Below are 19,230 nucleotides of genomic sequence, written 5' to 3'. Positions count from 1 at the left end.
CCCAGACCGGGGCACGAACCCGTGTCCCCTGCATTGGCAGGCGGACTCTCAACCACTGCGCCACCAGGGAAGCCCTATTTGTTTGTATTTTATTTTTGGCTGTGCTGGGTCTTCGTTGCTGTGCGCGGCTTTCTCTAGTTGCGGTGAGCAGGGGCTACTCTTTGCTGCGGTGTGCGAGCTACTCGGTGCAGTGGCTTTTCTTGTTGCGGAGCACAGGCTCTAGGCCACAGAGGCTTCACTAGTTGCAGCATGCGGGCTCAGTAGTTGTGGCTTGTGGGCTCCAGAATGCAGGCTCGGTAGTTGTGGCACACGGGCTTAGTTGCTCCGCGGCATGTGGGATCTTCCTGGACCAGGGCTCAAACCCGTGTCCCCTGCATTGGCAGGCAGATTCTCAACCACTGTGCCACCAGGAGTCCGTCACACCTGTTGAGTCGATGTTTCCACCAGGAACTAGCCTTTGGGAGAGGTTTCCTGGTTGGTTGCTCTCCGCTCACTTCTCTGCATCTCCCTTCTCTGCCCTGCACCCAGCGAAGCTGAGGCCTGTGGATGGAGGTACCTAGACTCCCTCGCTGGCTGGTGTCCTGCAGGTTCAGCCAATGGGAGGCACCGGGCAGGAGAGAGGAGGCTGGGAGAAGAGAGAACGTGGAGTATGCTCTTCCCTACTCTCTGCTGGCCTTGATGTCACAGTCCTGACTCAGGATATGTCCGGCCTCTATGAGAGTCCCTGCTGGGCATCCTTGCCTCCACACTGTCAACCCGCCCTGAAGTCTGGAGGAAACACTATTTCCTCTCCTGACCCGTTCAGGCCTAGAGGTAAGTAATGACTTCCCACCGTTGCTCGTCCCTGGATGCCTCAACCTCCCTTGTTGGGTATGTGACTTGCCTTGGCCAATTAATTCAATTTCTCAGAATCAATGCATGACCGTCGACCATTCCTGGCCAGCCTTTACTGCTATTCTGCTCAACACCCACACCCCGAACAACCCTACAGAGGAAGGCACTGTGGAACTTCACTCAGCGTGAAAACTTGGTTCTCTGGTAAACTGATCACCACCTCACAGAGTCCACAAGCCGAGGAGATGGTGACGGAAATCAGTGGCAAAGAGCTTCCATTCCTGGAAGAAGGAAAGTAAACAGCAACCCAGACAGGACACGACCTTGACTAGGGCTGCTGCTGCTTTCTCTCCCTATTCCTGATTCCCCAGGAAACCGTTCCTTTGTTGCCCCTTGATCTGACCTTTCACCCTGCTTTGGAATTTGAGCACAAAAGCTGGCCAGAGGCTTCCCAGAGACAGAGTCCTAGGCATCCACTACTGCTGGTTTTATCCTAATGACCAGGGCCACCTGGCAAAGCATCAGAACCACGGATATCGCTTGCATGGGCTTGCCACCGAGTGCCAGCCATCGCATTAAGTGCTTCACATTATCTCATTTAACCATCAAAAAACCTTGTAAGGTTTTTTGTAAGGCCCCAGCTTTGTAAGTAAGGAAACAGAAACTCAGGATACGTAGCTTGGCCACGGCAATCACATTCCGTTCTGCCCACTGTCCCAAGCTGTGCCTCAGTCACGGCCCAGCTCCCCAGGAGCCTGCTGTGGATAGATTGAAGATCTACCATCCTATCTAGCTTACTCATTACCACCCTCGCTCTGCCCTGCCTGCCAACCCCCAACCGTTCCTCCCCAACCATCACGCTTGCCCTGGCTGTTCCCGGGCCTGCAATCACTGTGTGAGGGCCTGCCACCTCCCCCACCAGCCGGGTCAGCATCACACCCACGCCTCGTCCCCCCAGCACAGCCTCTCCCGCACAGGCTAACTGGACCTCACTGGTCCTGTGCCCATCGCTGGTGGAAGTCCGACAGAGCACACAGCTGAGTGGAGCAGGCACCTCCCCTGGGTTGTTTTGAAGTTTTGCAGTGATAGCCAGGGTGCACAGACCCACACTGGCCTTTACCCTGCAGCGCATGCCCTGGGCGGGGAGAAGAGATGGGTGGCTGCCAGGAGCTCTGGCAACTACAACCGCAGGCTCTTTTGCTACTGAGCAGGTTCTGAAGTGCCAAGACTCACTTTCTGCTTGCCAGCAGTAGTGGGCGTGTTCGCTTGAAGGTAGTAGTTTCTCCTCAATGTTGAGAAGTTAGACTGCTGAAAATTCTACAGGAAGGAAGGAGCATCCCAGCTAAGAAGTTCAGACTTTATGGAAAAACAGGGTTTCGGGACCTGAGGTAGTAAATGAATTACGAAAGCCCCAGGTGACAGACTGCTTTTTCTATCTTCTCAGTCCCAACCTACAGGTCCCTACCTCAGAAGGCCCTCTCAGTGCCACCCACCCCTCTCTGAGGGAAGACGTCATGTCTTACAATAAGTACAAAAACAATAATAATGAATAATAGCTACAAGCGTCTGTTAAGTGCCAGGCCCTGGGCGAGGCACCAGCCAGGTCACCCTCACACTTATGAGGTGGGTATTATCCCATTTGAAACTTTATTGAGCTGCAACTTGCATACTATAATTATATTGAACAGCAATATTCTTATGGCATTGCAGTTTATAAAGTACTTTAATAGATGCTCTCATTTGCTACTAACAGGAACCTTGACTACTGGCACAGACAGCATCATCTACTTTTTTTCATTTTTTAACTTTTTTTTTTTTTTTTCGGCTGTGCTGGGTCTTCATTGCTGCGCACAGGCTTTCTCTAGTTGCCGTGAGTGGGGGCTACTCTTCGTTGTGGTGCGCGGGCTTCTCATTGCGGTGGCTTCTCCTGTTGCGGAGCACGGGCTCTAGGCGCACAGGCTTCAGTAGCTGTGTCTCGCGGGCTCTAGAGTACAGGCTTCAGTAGTTGTGGCGCACGGGCTTAGTTGCTCCGCGGCATGTGGGATCTTCCCGGACCAGGGCTTGAACCCATGTCCCCTACATTGCCAGGCGGATTCTTTTTTTTTTTTAATTTTTTTGCGGTACACGGGCCTCTCACTGTTGTGGCCTCTCCCGTTGCGGAGCACAGGCTCCGGACGCGCAGGTTCAGCGGCCATGGCTCACGAGCCCAGCCGCTCCGCGGCATGTGGGATCTTCCCGGACCGGGGCACGAACCCGTGTCCCCTGCATCGGCAGGTGGACTCTCAACCACTGCGCCACCAGGGAAGCCCACCAGGCGGATTCTTAACCACTGCGCCACCAGGGAAGTCCCTCATCTTTACTTTCTAGATAAGGAAAATGGGCTTTCCAGCCCCATCTGCTGCCCCCCAGGCCCCAGCACCACCTCCTGAGCTCCCTGCCACCTCAGTGTTCCTTCATGCAGCCCATTTTCCATTTCCACTCACTGCACCAGCATCCCAGGAGCTGGAGCTTTGGAAGGATAAAGGGAAAAACAGCCAGGGTGTGGGAGGGGGTGGGGAGTGCAGGGGTGACAAGTGAAGTCAGGCAGGAACCTCCCTTCATGGAGGGCAGGGGCAGCTTTGAAGAAGCGAAGGTGGGGACCACACACCCCCATATGCCCCCTACACCACGTGGTCCCATAGGAAGGGCAAGGTCTGACAGTCAAAAAACTCAGGTTCAACTTGCAGCTTTGCCACCATCTGGTCATTTGAGTCTGGGGATCAATCGACCTCTCTGCACCTGTGTGATACTGTGATCTATAAGAAATATATAATCTGGGTTTTGTCCCTGGTTCCTGGCACAGAGCTCTTAAAATGCTTGGAATTTCCTGAGTGGAAGGGGAGACAGGAGCCACCTTTCTCATTCATAATTAGCCCCTTTCAATCACACCTGGGTTTATGCTAATGAGGTGACTCCTGGTGTGTCCCTAGATAGCATCAGGATGGGGGCTGGTTGCCAGAGGCATCAACCCTGTGATTAGAAGGTTGGAACTTTCAGCCCTACCCCGTTACTTGGAGGGGAGGAACTGGAGATTGAGTTAATCACCAAAGGCCTATCATACCTGTGTAATGGAACCTCAGTGAAAACTCTAAACGATGGGGTTCAGAGAACTTCCAGGTTGGTAAATCCACCCTTGTGCCAAGAGGTGGTGCACCCCAACCCCTGGGGACAGAAGCTCCTGCACTCTGGACGCTTCCAGACCTTGCCCTATTCACCTCTTCATCTGGCTGCTCATGGTATCCTTTAAAAGAAACTGGTAATAGTAAGTACTTTTCTGAGTTCTGTGAGCAGTTCTAGAAAATTCTCGAACCTGAGGAGGGGTCAGGGGAATCTGATTCACAGGAGGCCAGGTGTTGTCATTGGTGTCTGAAGCCAGGGCCGTCTTGTGGGACTCAGCCCTTCACTTGTGGGGTCTGCGCTAACTTTCAGTAGTGTCAGAACTGAATTGAATTGGAGGATACCTAGTTGATGTCTGCAGAGAACAAGAGAATCGGTTGGTGTGAGGAAAAAACCCACATATTCGATGTCAGAAGTGTTATGAGTGAAAAACAGTTCAGACCTGTTAGTTCACCTATAAAGCAGGCTTATCCGTCCAACATGGAGGGCTGACGAGTGACCTGTTGTACGTGAAACTGCAGACTGCTCCTTCGGTTTCATAAACTGTAAACTGCAAAGCATCCTCAAAGACTGTGATTAGATTTCACACAATCAGAGCCGTCAGGTGTTTACTGAGCACCTACTGCCTGTAACACAGACTTGAAGGACAGAGGATAATATAAAACACGGCCCGTGCCTTCAAGAAACTGTCTATCTGGCGAGGAGACAAGACTAGTTCACTTGAAATATAAGGAATATTAAACACCTAGCATACGCAAAGGAGGCGGGGGAAGGGTGAAGCAGCTGAGGAGAGCTGGGTAAGGTGTCATGGGGGTGGGGACTTGATCTGGGCTCAGAGGAAGGATCCACTCAAGAGGCCCCGGCAGGTCACAGCGCCTGGCACACGGGGTGACGGCACCTGCTCGGCGGGCAGGTGGACGGAGAGAGGGTCTGGCATGGGCCTCCTCTCCCTGCCAGCACGGTCTGGCCTGACTAGTTTAGGGCCAGGGTCAGGCGTCACCAAGTAGGTGCTGATCAAGTGAAAAGTCTGGTATGGAATCAACAGAAAATGAAGTTGGAGAGGTTTAGTGAAATGAGAAGCAAAGAAAAGGCACTCCATTCATTCAATCATTTGATATTGACTGAGCCTTTGTAACACAAGCCAGGTGCCCTTAGGCACTTGAAAGAGAGAGAAGAGGTCCCTGCCCACGGGGAAACTGACATTTCATTCCAGTCAGAAGGAGACCAAATACACAAACAAGATCATTCCAGATCCATCCTGATTAGTAAGTACTGATTGCCTCCTTGTCTCAGACTTCCTCCTCATGGCAGGTGTCCCTTAGAGTTACCTGTGAATAAAGTCAAAGGAACCACATCCCTCCACAGGCCACCAGGGAGAAAAGGCATATTCCTTATCAACTTCTGCTCTTGGCAAGTTTGGGACAAAGCAGAGGGAATTGTATGTCCCTCCCTCTCACCTGTTCCTTGAAACACACAGACACACACAAACACACAGACACACAGACACACACAGCCAGTTTCTCCCTTTCCCTTGAGTCTTTATCCCATGACCTGGAGGACACTCCGGCCTGTTTGCAGTTGAAGATAAGAACCAGAAGCCATTTGGGGCCCTTATCTGTTTCTCCTCCCTGTAAACTGAGGGAAAGGTTTTCTTCTAAGCAAATGGGATAAGTCCTCCCCGCTGAGGCCTGAGCGGCGAGTCTGCTCAAATGCCAGAAATCTGGCCTCCCAGAAGGGGGTGCCTATCCACTTTCCATTCACTGCTGTCTAGGATATAATCACAAACTCACATCTTGAGGAGAGCTGATCTTTCCCAGATTCCTAAAGGAAAGCCAGGCCTTCCTGTTCTGCGGCTACGGAGCATTTCATCAAGGCCTGAGTTGGCCAAGGATGTGCGGTATAGCACGTGTGCACCCTGGGCCTGGTGCTGTGCTCAGAGCAGACCCTTCCCGACCGCTGGCGCTTCACCATCTCAACAAGGGACCCCAGTCAAAGGAGCCACGTGACCTTTCCCCTAAATGTCACCACCACACAAAGGCACTCTGGCCCACAGCTCTGGGACTCACGGCCCATCTTCCTCTGTCCCCAGGTCTTGGGCAGAACCCATTTTCACTGTCAGGTAGGGTTTGCCTACCTCGGGCTCCTCGGTCCTGCCCATCCCTGACCAGTGTCCCCAAAGGCCCATGAGCAATGATCCAGGCCACTCCTGGTTTCCTGTCTCTAAGGACCGTTCCCAGAATCCCTGTGCCCTCTCCTTTCCCAGGTACAAGAAGGCTGCCAAGTTCCAGAGAGGAGAGAAACGAGGCCACAGTGCGTGCACACCCCACCCAGGACAGTATGCCTAGGGGACTCTGAAAGGCGGTCCTCTTACCGCGGCAGCTGGTCTGCAGAGCCCCAGGGAGGCCATGCTGTCCTTGGTGCCGGAACACCGAAATCTGGGCCCTCTGCCTGCTGCCTGTTTATAAATGACGTTCTGGGTTAAGCCTCTGTCAATGACTTTCCAGAATTGCCCCCTCCCCTACAGCTTCGGCGAGAGAGAGGCTGCTTGTGAGCCAACCTCCAACTCAGGAGTAGACCTTGAACAGACTGTTTGAGAAAAGGCAAAAAAACAAAATCAGGTCAGGGGTGAGCTGGGAGGAGGCAGTGAAAAGCTGCTGCCCATGTGTTCTGGCTGAAGGATTAAAGGGCAGTGGTATTTGGGTTTTACAAGGGGAGGAGGACCGGGGCCAGGGATGGGAGAGCCAGGGAGGAGAGAGAGCTTCTGGCCTAAGAAAAGGAGCAGAGGATCCAACAGGAGAAGAAAAAAATGAGGTGTCTAATGTCTTTCTCCCCCTCCTGAGACCTCGGGATGCCTCAGGTTGTGCCCCTGGGAACTGGTAACATCATGGGGCCAGGAGACTGGATTCCTCACAAGGGCACATGTTACCCAGTGGCTCTTGTGGGTTGTTGGCCTGGTATGACCTCGTTAGCAAGGTTTTTTCTATTTTTTAAAAATCAATTAATTTTATTTATTTTTGGCTGCGTTGGATCTTCGTTGCTGCGCATGGGCTTTCTCTAGTTGTGGCGAGCGGGGGCTACTCTTTGTTGCAGTGCGTGGGCCTCTCACTGCGGTGGCTTCTCTTGTTGCGGAGCACGGGCTCTAGGCGCGCAGGCTTCAGCAGTTGTGGCACACGGGCTTCAGTAGTTGTGGCTCACGGGCTCTAGAGCGCAGGCTCAGCAGTTGTGGCGCACAGGCTTAGTTGCTCCGCGGCATGTGGGATCTTCCAGGACCAGGGTTCAAATCCGTGTCCCCTGCATTGGCAGGCGGATTCTTAACCACTGTGCCACCAGGGAAGCCCTAGCAAGGTTTCTAAATGCGTGCCCACATTATTAAGCCCACCCAGACCAATTCATTTAGTGCAGTGCTCTCCCAAAGACCACTCCAGTCAAGAACAGGAGTAGAGGGACTTCCCTGGTGGTCCAGTGGGGAAGACTCTGTGCTCCCAACGCAGGGGCCCTAGGTTCAATTCCTGATCAGGGAACTAGATCCCGCATGCATGCCGCAACTAAAAAATCCTGCATCCTGCAACAAAGATCCTGCGTGCCGCAACTAAGACCCGGCACAGCCAAAATAAATAAAATAAATAAATAAAAATAAATCTTAAAAAAAAAAAGAGAACAGGAGTAGCGTTCCCACCCACTGGGTACCACCCAATACCACCAAAACAAAAACAACCAGCCTCAGCTCTGACAAGCTCTTGGAGGCAGCAGAGTCAATAACTCGCTGTTCTAACTTTGTTTAGTGTCCAGAACCCGAGGTTAATTAGTCAGAGAGGGCCTTCCCTGGCTCCGTGCGACGACCTGACGTGGCAGCTGGCGCCCAGAGAGCCTGCTAATGAAATGTGGGTGCACCTGGTCCCTAAGTCAGGTGAAGGTCCAAATCACAGGAGCCTCCTGGAGCCCACGAGCTAAGTGAAAACCCAGTAGGGGAGGAAACTTGCTCTTGGATCCAGATCCCGACCCGCACAGCTACCTGTGTTTCCACCTCTTCATCGTTCTCCAGAGCTGACAACAAGCAGCCTCGTGCTTCCCCCCAAGCCCACCAAGGAAGGGTGCAAACCACTAATAAACCCTGCAAAGACCGGCAGCTGGAGATCCCGGGAGATGAGGCCAGAATGACACTCCAACGAGAGGCTCCATCCAGGAATAGCAAAATGTTTTTGGGGATTAACAACATATACCTTGCACGGTGGTTTGTGAGGGCTCAATGGATCTGGTTACTATGAATAGCCACTTTCTATTCAACAGCAGCGGGAATGACATCTAGAGAGGAGACTGGAGGTTGAGGAGGAGACTGACAGGTGGCCTGGCAGGGAAAGAGGAAGAGGAAGTGTTCCAGCAAGAGGGAGCATTGTGACGGGAAGGCCACCTGGCTTTGCGTGTTCACAAGCCATGTGTGGCTTGGTGTGACTGGGACACCAGTTGCCACAACAAGGCTGGGGAGAAAGGCAAGCTCCCTACCCCTCACTGCATCACAGAGGGACGTAACCATCTGTACAGCTGTTTTCAGTCTAAGCAGAACATCCGGCATTGGAAATTGCAGCAACTAGCTTTCTACGCAGCTGTGAAATACCACCAAGGCCACCAATCACTACTTCTTCGTGGTTGTTTTCTTCATCTTAGGAAACAAAAGTTGGGGGAAGGAGTAAGGGTCTGTCGCAGGTAAAGTGAGGGCCAAGTTATTCTGGTTTCATGGGTTGCTCAGATGTGGAAACAACACTGTTGACCCTACGTGTGACAGACAGACCAGACATCCCATCAGGGACTCCAAGTAGGAACGACAGCGGTCTGCACTCAGCTCTGGGGATGGGGACATGGTCAACAAGAGGCAGATCTTGCATCCGTCTCAAGCCTCTTGTCTCGCACTACCAGAGCAGCTGGACCCCTCTAATGGCCTTGGTCCCCCATTCTTCTCTATCACCTCAAATCCAGCCACAGAGGCATTGAGAGTCTGTAACTTCTAGGAGCAAAGCAAGCAGAATGTCTTCCATTTATTCAAAAAGCTTATAAGGAATGCCCACCGGGTAACAGAAACAATGCTAGGTGCTATGGAGAAACAAAGATAGAAGGTGATGTGACCCCTGCACTTTAAGAATTCACCATGTGTAGGGGATTCCCTGGTGGCACAGTGGTTGAGAATCTGCCTGCCAATGCAGGGGACACGGGTTCGAGCTCTGGTCTGGGAAGATCCCACATGCCGCGGAGCAACTGGGCCTGTGAGCCACAAATACTGAGCCTGCGCGTCTGGAGCCTGTGCTCCGCCACAAGAGAGGCCGTGACGGTGAGTGGCCCCTGCTCGCCGCAACTAGAGAAAGCCCTCGCACAGAAACCAAGACCCAACACAGTCAATAAATAAATAAATAAATAAATAAATAAATAAATAAAAAGAATTCACCATGTGGATGGTGGAGGCAAGACCTACACGTGGCAAATGAGCTTCCACCACCAGAATTAATCACCAAAGGATGACGCCACAGGGTATAGGGTCACAGAGCTTTTCCAGGCCTCTGCTGGCACTTCATCACCCTCAGAAAGACGCAACAAGCCCACTACTTGGAGACATCAGCTCCAGACTAATGAACAAATGCTTCTAGATTGACCCAACCCAACCCTAGTGTTAGGGAGCCTCACAATTTCCAAGAAACCCCCATTCCCTTCCTCCTCCACACAGTTCACACCTCCCAGCACCACGATTCCCCTGGTCCAGCGCCACAGCTTGAGATCTGGGAACTGTGCTGAACTGCAGCTCCAGCACGTAATTCGCTCTTTGACTTGGCAATATTCATGACCCTTCGAACCTTAGTTTCCTGATCTATAAAATGCAGAAAGATCTGAGTCATCTTGTAGAGTTGCTCTGAGGGCTTCAAGAGGTCATGTGTTTTTGAAATACCTAGAGAGTCTGGCACATTGGTGATGCCCAGAAGAGTGAGCCTAATGGTCAGTCCTTGTGATATCAGCCTTCATCCATCTCTCTTCCCATCATGCCCAGGGGCTCAAGATAAGAGAGGTAGCAACACAGAAACAAGCTTGGGGGCCAAGAATAGCGTGTCAGTCTCAGGGAGGATGATGACCAGAAGGAGCTGTGAGTCACTAAGCCCCGGGCCCTGCCTCTGCGACCATTGGCCAGTGCTGTGCTGGGACTCACCTTGCATTCTGGGCTTCGGTTTCTTCAACTGTTACGCCAGGGGCAGTAATGGCCATGCCTTCTTCACAAAGGTGGTGTGGGTAAAAAATCAGTAAAACCATAAAACCTTTACTGTAGTGCACTGTGCTACTGAAGTGCCAGGCCCTATGGAGACTCAGTGTGGTTGAGAGGAGAGAGTGGGGAGGAGGGGTAAAAGATAAAGTTAAATCAAGATACAGTAAGACAAGCACCAAAAAGAATAAAACACCAAGGAACAGATTTAACAAAAGTGCGGACTGGTTTGCTGAAAACTACAAAATATCATTGAAAGAATGTAAAGACCTAAACAAAAACACCTCATTTTCACAGATCAGGGACTTAATATTGTTAAAATGGCAATACTCCCCAAACTGATCTACAGATTCAATGCATGCAATCTCTATCAAGAAATCACAGCTTACTTTATTAGAAATTGACAAGATGATTCTTTGCATGGGAATGCAAAGGAACCAGAACAGCCAAAAAAATACTGAAAAAGAAGATCACAGTTGGAGGACTCACACTTGCCAATTTCAAAACTTACTACAAGGCTACAGTAATCAAAATGGTGTGGTACTGGGATATGGATAGACATATAGATCAGTGGAAGAGATTGAGGGCCCAGAAAACTCTCACATTTACAGCCAATCGATCGATCTTCAACAGGGTACCAAGACAATTCAACAAACGGTGCTGGAACAACCAGATATATACATGCAAAAGAATGATGTTGGACCCTAACCTCACATCATCTACAGAATCTCACACAAAATGGATCAAAGACTTAAATTTAAGGCCTGAAACTATAAAAATCTTAGAATAAAATATAAATCCTTGTGGCCTTGGATTAGGCAATAGTTTCTTAGCTATGACAGCAAAAGCACAAGCAATCAAAAAGAACATAGGTAAATTGGCTTCATCAAAATAAAAAAACTTTCGTGCTTTCAAGGACCCCAGCAAGAAAATGAAAAGACAAACCACAGAATGGGAGAAAAGTTTTATAAATCATATAACCTGATAAGGGTCTAATATCCAGAATATATAAAGAACTCTTACAACTCAATGACAAAAACACAAACAACACAACTAAAAATGGGCAACAGATTTGAATACACATTTCTCTGAAGAAGACATATGAATGGGCAATAAACATAAGAAAAGATGCTCAACATCATTAGTCTTACAGAAAATGCAAATCAAAACCACAACAGGGGGCTTCCCTGGTGGCGCAGTGGTTGAGAGTCCACCTGCCGATGCAGGGGACACAGGTTCCTGCCCTGGTCCGGGAAGATCCCACATGCCATGGAGCGGCTGGGCCCATGAGCCATGGCTGCTGAGCCTGCGCGTCTGGAGCCTGTGCTCCACAACGGGAGAGGCCACAACAGTGAGAGGCCCGCGTATCGCAAAAAAAAAAAAAAAAAAAACCACAACAGGATACTACTTCACACCCACTAGGGTGGCTATAATCAAAAAGACAGACAATAATAAGTATTGGTGAGGATATGGAGAAACTGGAACGCTCATACACTGCTGGTGGGAATATAAAATGACTACTTTGGAAAACTCTTTGAAGTTCCTCAAACACTTAAATACAGAGTTCTCAAATGATCCAGCTCTTAGATATATACACAAGAAAAATGAAGACATTTGTCCACACAAAAACATGCATTTAAATGATCATAGTGGCACTGTTCATAATAATCAAAAATTGGAAACAACCTAAATGTCCAACTGATGAATGGATAAACAAAATGTTGTATAGCCATACAATGGAATATTATTCAACCATTAAAAATTAAGTATTGTTACTTGCTACACAGTAGATGAACCTTGAAAATATTCTAACTAAAACAAGCCAGACACAAAAGGCCACTATTATACGATTCCATTTCTATGTAATGTGTAGAGGAGGTAAACCCATAGAGACAGAAAATGGTTGCCAGAGGCTGTAGGGGAAGGTTTCCTTCTGGGAAACAGGGTTTCTTTTTGGGGTGATAAGAATGTTCTAGAATTAGATAGTGATGATGGTTGTATAACACTGTGGATATACTAAAACCACTGAATTACACACTTTAAAAAGGTGAATTTTAAAGAATGTGAAATGTATCTCAATAAAGCTGTTATAAAAATAAAAATTTAAAAGTAATGCATGTTAAAGCTTCTTGAAAAGTTAACATTCTTATGCAAAAAAGTTTTTTCTGTTTGCCTTTTAACCATCAATCAGAAGTCTAGATGCTCCTTGATCTCAGAGAGTTTTCTAATAAGGGGAGGAAGGGTTTCTGTAGACAAAGGAAATTCAGTGCTGGGTTATTCCAGGATGTGGTACCTTTGTTGATATTTATTAATTTGTTTAAAAATAACAAACACATTATAAGCTAACATAAATATTTTAATAAAATATAACTATATTTTAAAAAATTAGTGAGAAGAATGGGTCTTGTTTTACATTTTGCAAATCTCTTTAATGTTCAGCTCAATAGAAGACACTGGATTCTCATATCTGCACTTTTGTGTTCAATTTATTGTAATAAGTAGAGTCTATGAAGAAAATCTAGACTCGACCAGACATGTAGTTGCAAAAGGGAGGAATATTTTAATTGCCTTTTCAGACAATTGTGGATATCACTGTTGGATACTATACCAAAACTTGACAAATGGTAGTTAATTATAATGTGAAATATGAAACCCTATGGACTTTAATGTACTGTTACGTTAAAAATCCATTGGCCTTTCTTTTTTCCCTAATAAATTTTATTTATTTATTTATTTATTTTTGGCTGCATTAGGTCTTTGTTGCTGTGCGCGGGCTTTCTCTACTTGCAGCAAGCAGGGTCTACTCTTTCGTTGCGGTGCGTGGGCTTCTCATTGTGGTGGCTTCTCTTGTTGCGGAGCACGGGCTCTAGGCGCATGGGCTTCAGTAGTTGTGGCACACGGGCTTAATTGCTCCATGGCATGTGGGATCTTCCCGGACCAGGGCTCGAACCCGTGTCCCCTGCATTGGCAGGCGGATTCTTAACCACTGCACCACCAGGGTAGCCCCCATTGGCCTTTCTTAAATTGCAAGTGGGCCTTTTCCCAACATGATTTTGTAACGTCATACACTGGTCATTTGGAAAATACCAGTTTACTGAGTTATTCTAATCCTCAAGATGCTGACACATTTTACTGATATAATAAAATGCCAAGATGTCACAGATATAATATCACCATCAATCTCATCAGAAAACTCTAAGTATTGAGAAGTTGTCGAGCACAAGAGGATGGATACAAGCTTTCCAAAATGCTAATTTTGGCCTGAAAGCTCTAATTTTACCAAATACTATTGGTAAACAAACTGGCAACAAATACTATTAGTTGTTTTCTTTGAAGCGACAGGCTCACTACATTCATTTTCGAGAAAAAGTCTGTCGGATACCCCAGTCTGAATAACCACAGCTGCCAGTTATTTTCAAGTAAAAACAGCATCTCCTGAAAATACGGCTAGTTCAGCTCGTAACTCAAAACCCCCCAAAGTGCTTTCCCTCGGGCCAACCAATGCAGTTTGTTTACTTCCCATCTCATCATCATAGAATATCAAAGACCTGCACACAAGCATAGAGAGTTAATAAAATGAGCCATCTTTACTGTTTCATCAAGGCCAGTCTTAAGTGAAGCTGGCTCTTTTGAACTGCAAGTGTGTGGAGGTGAAGGGATCTGCCCTGACTCCTGCAAAGCTGCCAGCCGTTTTGCCCACCATTGCTTTTGTACCATCAGTGCAAATGTCAACACAGTGGGAAAGGCAGGTAACTTCCTAGTATTGTATGAAAATCTGACTCAGGGACCCCCTCGAAATGGTCTTGAGGACCTGCAGGGACCTGGGGACCCCACTTGAAGAACCACTGGTCTAGGAAGCCATTCCCTGTGGACTGAGAGAAGGAAAAACAACTTTAAAATAAAGCAAACAGGCTTCTTCACTTTGTGACATAAGAGGAGGTAGTGGAGGTGAGTGCAGAATGGGCTGTGATTCCTGCACTGAGTCAAGGCAAGCGGACTGACCTCAGTGCCCTATATTTGACCACCTTAAAGGGCCCAGGAGTTTCAGCTGAGCAGACGGCTTCCTGCGGTTTCAAAGTCTTACAAACAAGCTCTCTGTCCCACACCACCTTTCCACTCCTTTGACCTCGACACAAAAGAGGCCCCTTCAATCTCGGGATTGTTCTGCTCTACAGTAGACAGGGCAAAGAGGAACACATGTGGCTGGGGAAGGATGGCAGGAAGCAAGGAAGAAAGGGAAGAGGGCAGAAAATATCTCACCTTGGCTCTGCCCAGTTGCCCCCAGTCTCAGTTCACCCAGGGGGCACAGAGGGGGCTTCCTACCAATTCTCTGCATTCCTACCGCATTCCTCTCCTGCCAGGTCAGAGCTGGCCTAGATTCCTGCCAACTCGCCCCTTAGTTCAATGTGAACAAAGGGGTTTTCCCCCTTTTGCTTCCCCCAGACTAAGGTCTCTTGGTAGGAAAGGCCCCCTTCTCTGCACCTCAGCTATCAGCTCCCACCCAGCAGCAACCAACACAAGACCCCATGTTGGCTCAAAGCCTTATCCTCCCATGATTCCAGTAAAACAATGTGAAGTCAGGGTGGGAACGAATTTCTCATTTGAGACAAGACTGTTACAACTGCAGCAGCAAGAAAGCTGCTGGCCCAGGAGCCAAGTGCAGAAAACAGAGTGCCATTCAGGTCCGAGGGAGAAACAATAGGCCCTTATCCTACACTCTGGTCTAGGCCAAGAGCTGCTAAGCAGAGCTGGAAGGCCCAATGGGTAGCCCCTGGACAGGGCTGCCCTAGGATACGTGGGGTCCCAGGCAAACACTTGTGGGGGGGGGCGGGGAAATCCCCTTATCTATATAAAAAACTTGAGTCGCTCAAAATTAGCGTGTCAGCACCATTTTGGCCGCCCAACCTCACACAACCCTACAAAGGACTGTTGCAGCCACCAGTGGAATCTGCCCTCCTGGAACAGGGCCTGGACTCAGGGCCCTGGGACAACCCTGCAGGACATCTGGTTGTCCCTGCACAGGGTAGAGGGTTGAGAGCTCCCCAAAGGGGCTGATGTGGGTCCCAGTCTGGGTTCGGAATGTCCAGCTGGAACAGCACTGGAGGGAGGCACTCCAACGTGTGGGCCCCTCAGGTGCAGAGTTCCAGGCAGAGGCCACACGTGCCCGGCCTAAGGGTGGCCCTGGCCCTGCAGACACAACCACAGTCATGGCCTGAAGGGCCACAAGGGCTGCCTTCAAAAAAGAAATCAGGGCCTCACAGCCCGGGTACTTCTTGTTTTCCGGTCACTGCTACCTGGGCAGCCCCGAACTCAGTTTCTTCCACCTGTGCTCCTGTGGGTACTAAGGCGGTTCGTTCTGAATTCACACCTCACCCCTGCCCAGTACCTCTCAGTAAGGTCAGCAGGTAAGAGGCCAGGAAAAAAAGACATCAAGAAGACTTTGCTGGGAGTTCTTCGAGGGAAGGGCTGAGCCTGGCCTGAAGTAAACACCTAACAGATGTGAGGAGAAAACCAAATAATCCACAATCTGATAATCCGCTGCCGGGCAAGAAAGCATTTAATTCAACTTGAAACAAGCCCTTCTGCCATCACCCCAGTGACACCACAGGGGCTAGTTAAGAGCACTGCCACACGGGGTCCTAGGGTGCGTCAGTGGGAAGGGACTCACCAGGACGACACAGCTCCGGAAGAGACTCCAGCTGGTGAGGAGGAGGCGTGGCTCCAGCCAGGGAGGGGGCGTGGCTGCCATAGCTCCTCCCACCCTCTACTCCAGTTCACTGAGAGTTTGAGACGTGAAACCTGCCCCAAGTTCCCCGGTGTTCTGCCAAGATCCTCACCCAGCCGCGCCTGCTGTGAAGCAGATAACAGCACAGCGGGGGAGGCTTCTCCTGGCCCACTCGGGTTAAGGCACTCTCCTTACACCAAGGCTGCAATTACATGGCAACTGGCCTTCTCTGTCTGCCTCCCCTGAGGACAGGAGTTCAGGGCTGTTTTTCTGGTTCCCTGCTGTGTCTCCAGTGTGTAGCATGGGGCCTGGAACAGGGTGAGCACTCAATAAATGGTTGGGAAGCAAATGCAAGTCTCTCTCAGCTACACAGTGGCCCCTGAAGCTGAGGGCTAGCTGCTGACCACTCAGAGCCCAGTGACCATGGAGACCAAGGGCTCCATCCCAGGCGGGGCGGGTCTGTGCCAGGGGCCCTCCCCTCGGTGGGGGTTACTGGGAGAGGGGCAATAGGCCTCAGCGAGCTTCATGGGGAACAGTTCATTGAGAGGCACTGGGCCAGGTTCTGAGACTTCCATGACAAATATCCTTAAGTCTCACGCTAAAGGAACAGAGAGGGCGATCAGGTGGAATTCCTGACCCTGAGGAGCAAGCGTGGGGGGAGAGGGAAAGGCTGGTTCCAATCCTCGGAGGCCCCAGATTCGGTTCACTCTCCCTTCTCCTTTCTCAGTCCTCGCCTAGCACCAGCTACTGCTTGAATCTTTTAGCATTTCAAGCTAAGTGCTAACTACCCTTTCTCCCCATGCTGGCTCAGTCTCTCCCTAAATGCTTTTATACCACCACCGCCCGCCTCTGCTTCAGTCCCTCCTCCTCCTCACCCCCTGAACAAACACACCAACCAGCGTTGCTTTTAGCCACCAACAGAGTCTGCCAGAACTCCCTCTACTGCTGGCGGGACTGGCAAAAACGAAGGAGCTTTTCGCGGGGCCCAGACCTCCTGCCTCACTCTCCCATCAATCCTCAGGCTTTCCATGCGTGGGCTCCACTTTCCAGGGAAGGCACCCAGTTCTCATTCACCACATCCTTCCTGAGTGCCCCCACCATTCGGCCCAGCCCAGTGCCTTCCCCCAGCAATGGGCAGGCCCAGTTCATGGCTCTGGACAGAACACCTGTTCTGCTTGTTGCCAAGCACATTTATTTGTGCAGTCTGTGTTCTGAAGAAGGTTAAGAGGAGCCTTACTTCCCAAGTGACGTGGCTGGCTACAGGCAGCAAGTAGCTCACTGCACTGCCAGGCCTGAGACCACGGCTTATTCATCTTGGCATCCCAAACCTAGCAGAGCAGGGAACCAAGCAGGCACTGGGTAAACGTTTAGAGAACAAATAAACCCTAAAGGGAGAGAAACATGGCTCTGCAGAATGTACAGAAGACTTGGTGGCAGAATACCTGGATCCCAGGCCTGGCTGTTCGTGACCTCGGGCAAATCATCTGCAAAATGAGACCTCTGATACCCCTTAGGAATGTATGTGAAAGTACTTTGCTTACTGTAAGGGCCTATGCAAACTGGTGTAGGTTTCCAGAGATGGCCCCTCACCTTTTCCTACCTGGGATAAGGAGTTCAAGGATATGGAAAATTGATAAGCCAAGAAAAAAAAGTCAGGTCTGAAATTCCAGAACTAAGCTCCAAGGAAAACAGGAGCCAGGCCCGGGATGATCGCATTTTATAGTGGTTGATGTGTTTGTTGCTTTGTACATTGCTCTCAGGTTCTGTCTGGTATGTCTGTGTTTTGCCTAAGCTGGATCTAAGCTTCCCGGTAATCTAACACCTACATAAATGCATGTCAACTGCTCTGAAATAAGAAAGTTGCTGACAAGGGGAAAGGGTCTGGAAAACTGTTGGCATCGTGTATAACAAGGGAGAGATGATTTTTTGGCCTGAGGTGCCGGCAAAAGGCACCTCAGGCCTGGCCTCAGCCTTCCGGACAGCGACACTCACAGCTCCGGGTGGACTGTGGGGAGGTCCTTGGAAGGGCTGCCTAGGGCCTGGGATGGTCCATGAGGACCTCCTGCTACAGGGAGGGGAGAAACTGGGATCCTGTTAGCTCTCCCCTAAGTTAGCACGTGTTCCTATCCAGCATGGAGCACCCAGCATCCTCTGCAAAATCCTGAGTCAAAATGCCCAAGTCCCTACCCTTGCTACAGCTTGTGAGCTCTCTAGGTGGTAAGGAAAACAGCAAGTAAAATCTTCTTTCCTCCTCCTAAGTAATTCTGAACTAAAGGAAAATTCATGTGAAGGCAATGAGAACTCTTGTCTCCACCTGCAGCTCCTGCGGAAGGGAGATAAATAAACCACCAGGCCTGAGTCTGTACGAGTCTACTCTGCTGCTAATATTTCTACTTCTGACATTCTCTTTTTGGGGTGGGGAGATGAGATGGGTGGGAAGGTGAGAGGCAAAAGAACAAATAAATAAGGGAATGAACAAAAGGCTTCCCCACCCCCTAAGTCCCCAGATGTTCTGCTCACCCTGGCCCCAAAGCAGAGCCCCCGCCCAGTGGAGAAGGCCCAGGACCAGAGGGCAGCAACACTCGGGTCTTCTCCCTGAAGATCTCCGATCCAGAAGCACCCCTAACACAGCAGTTCAGAGAGGAGCTAGACCAAGCCCCACAAGCCTCCAGCACTCCCAGAAACCAGAGGGTTCCAGAAGAGGCCCTGGGAAAGACTCCAATAATCCTGGCATCATGGGCCCAAGTGGACTGATTCAAGCCACCAGGTTAGTCTCAAAGGTAAAATAAGTGAATGGAGTCCCTTTTTCTATTTTCAAATTCTCCCTTCACTCACACCCTTAAAGAGCATCTTTGCGGAACCCTGGATGGGGCTTCCTGTGTGCAGTCAGGGACTCTCCAGAGACCTCCAGGAGCTGGACAAGCTGGGAAGGAACGAGAAGCCATTGCCTGGGGGGAGGAGCGCAGCAGGGTGGGAGTGGGGGACAGGGTAGCTACAACAACCAAACGGGATCCAGGCCAGAGGCAGTGCACAGGCCAATCCTGAGGATCTGTGCTAGGAATAGCAAACAGATACAAAGGGGGAGGGAGGTTCTGACTCCCATCGCTGAGAAAACAATGAGACCTGTCAGTGAGGGGCCTGGTCCAGGCTCCCCACCTTGAATTGAGGTCAGAATCAAAATCTAGGCCTCAACTCTTTGGGGAAGAGGTACTGTATTAATCAAGAAGAAAATGGGTTTATAAAACGGGCATCAGGCCAAAGGCAGATCAGTGACCCAAAC

General features: G+C 49.9%; 1 protein-coding gene across 6 annotated transcripts in view; it reads right to left on the bottom strand.

Moving 5' to 3' along the window:
* The window catches only part of PC (pyruvate carboxylase), a 102,228-nt gene that overhangs the window by 49,558 nt on the left and 33,440 nt on the right, over nt 1–19,230 (bottom strand). For 2 of the 6 annotated variants that reach the window (XM_024749150.1, XM_024749151.1), the window contains exon 1: nt 6,362–6,458. The exons of 3 other annotated variants lie outside the window; for them this stretch is intronic. In XM_024749150.1, coding sequence (XP_024604918.1) covers nt 6,362–6,397 — 36 coding nt within the window. In that variant the 5' untranslated portion in view covers nt 6,398–6,458. Of the gene's footprint in view, nt 1–6,361; nt 6,459–15,893; nt 15,917–19,230 lie in introns of those variants that run through there. One more of the 6 variants, XM_024749156.1, reaches the window with a different exon arrangement.

Source organism: Neophocaena asiaeorientalis, unplaced genomic scaffold (genome assembly GCF_003031525.2).
Source record: "Neophocaena asiaeorientalis asiaeorientalis breed wild unplaced genomic scaffold, Neophocaena_asiaeorientalis_V1.1 scaffold43, whole genome shotgun sequence".
Taxonomy (NCBI): Eukaryota; Metazoa; Chordata; class Mammalia; order Artiodactyla; family Phocoenidae; genus Neophocaena; species Neophocaena asiaeorientalis.
The sequence above is the reverse complement of the archived record's forward strand: the minus strand, read 5'-3'. Positions and strand labels throughout refer to the sequence as shown.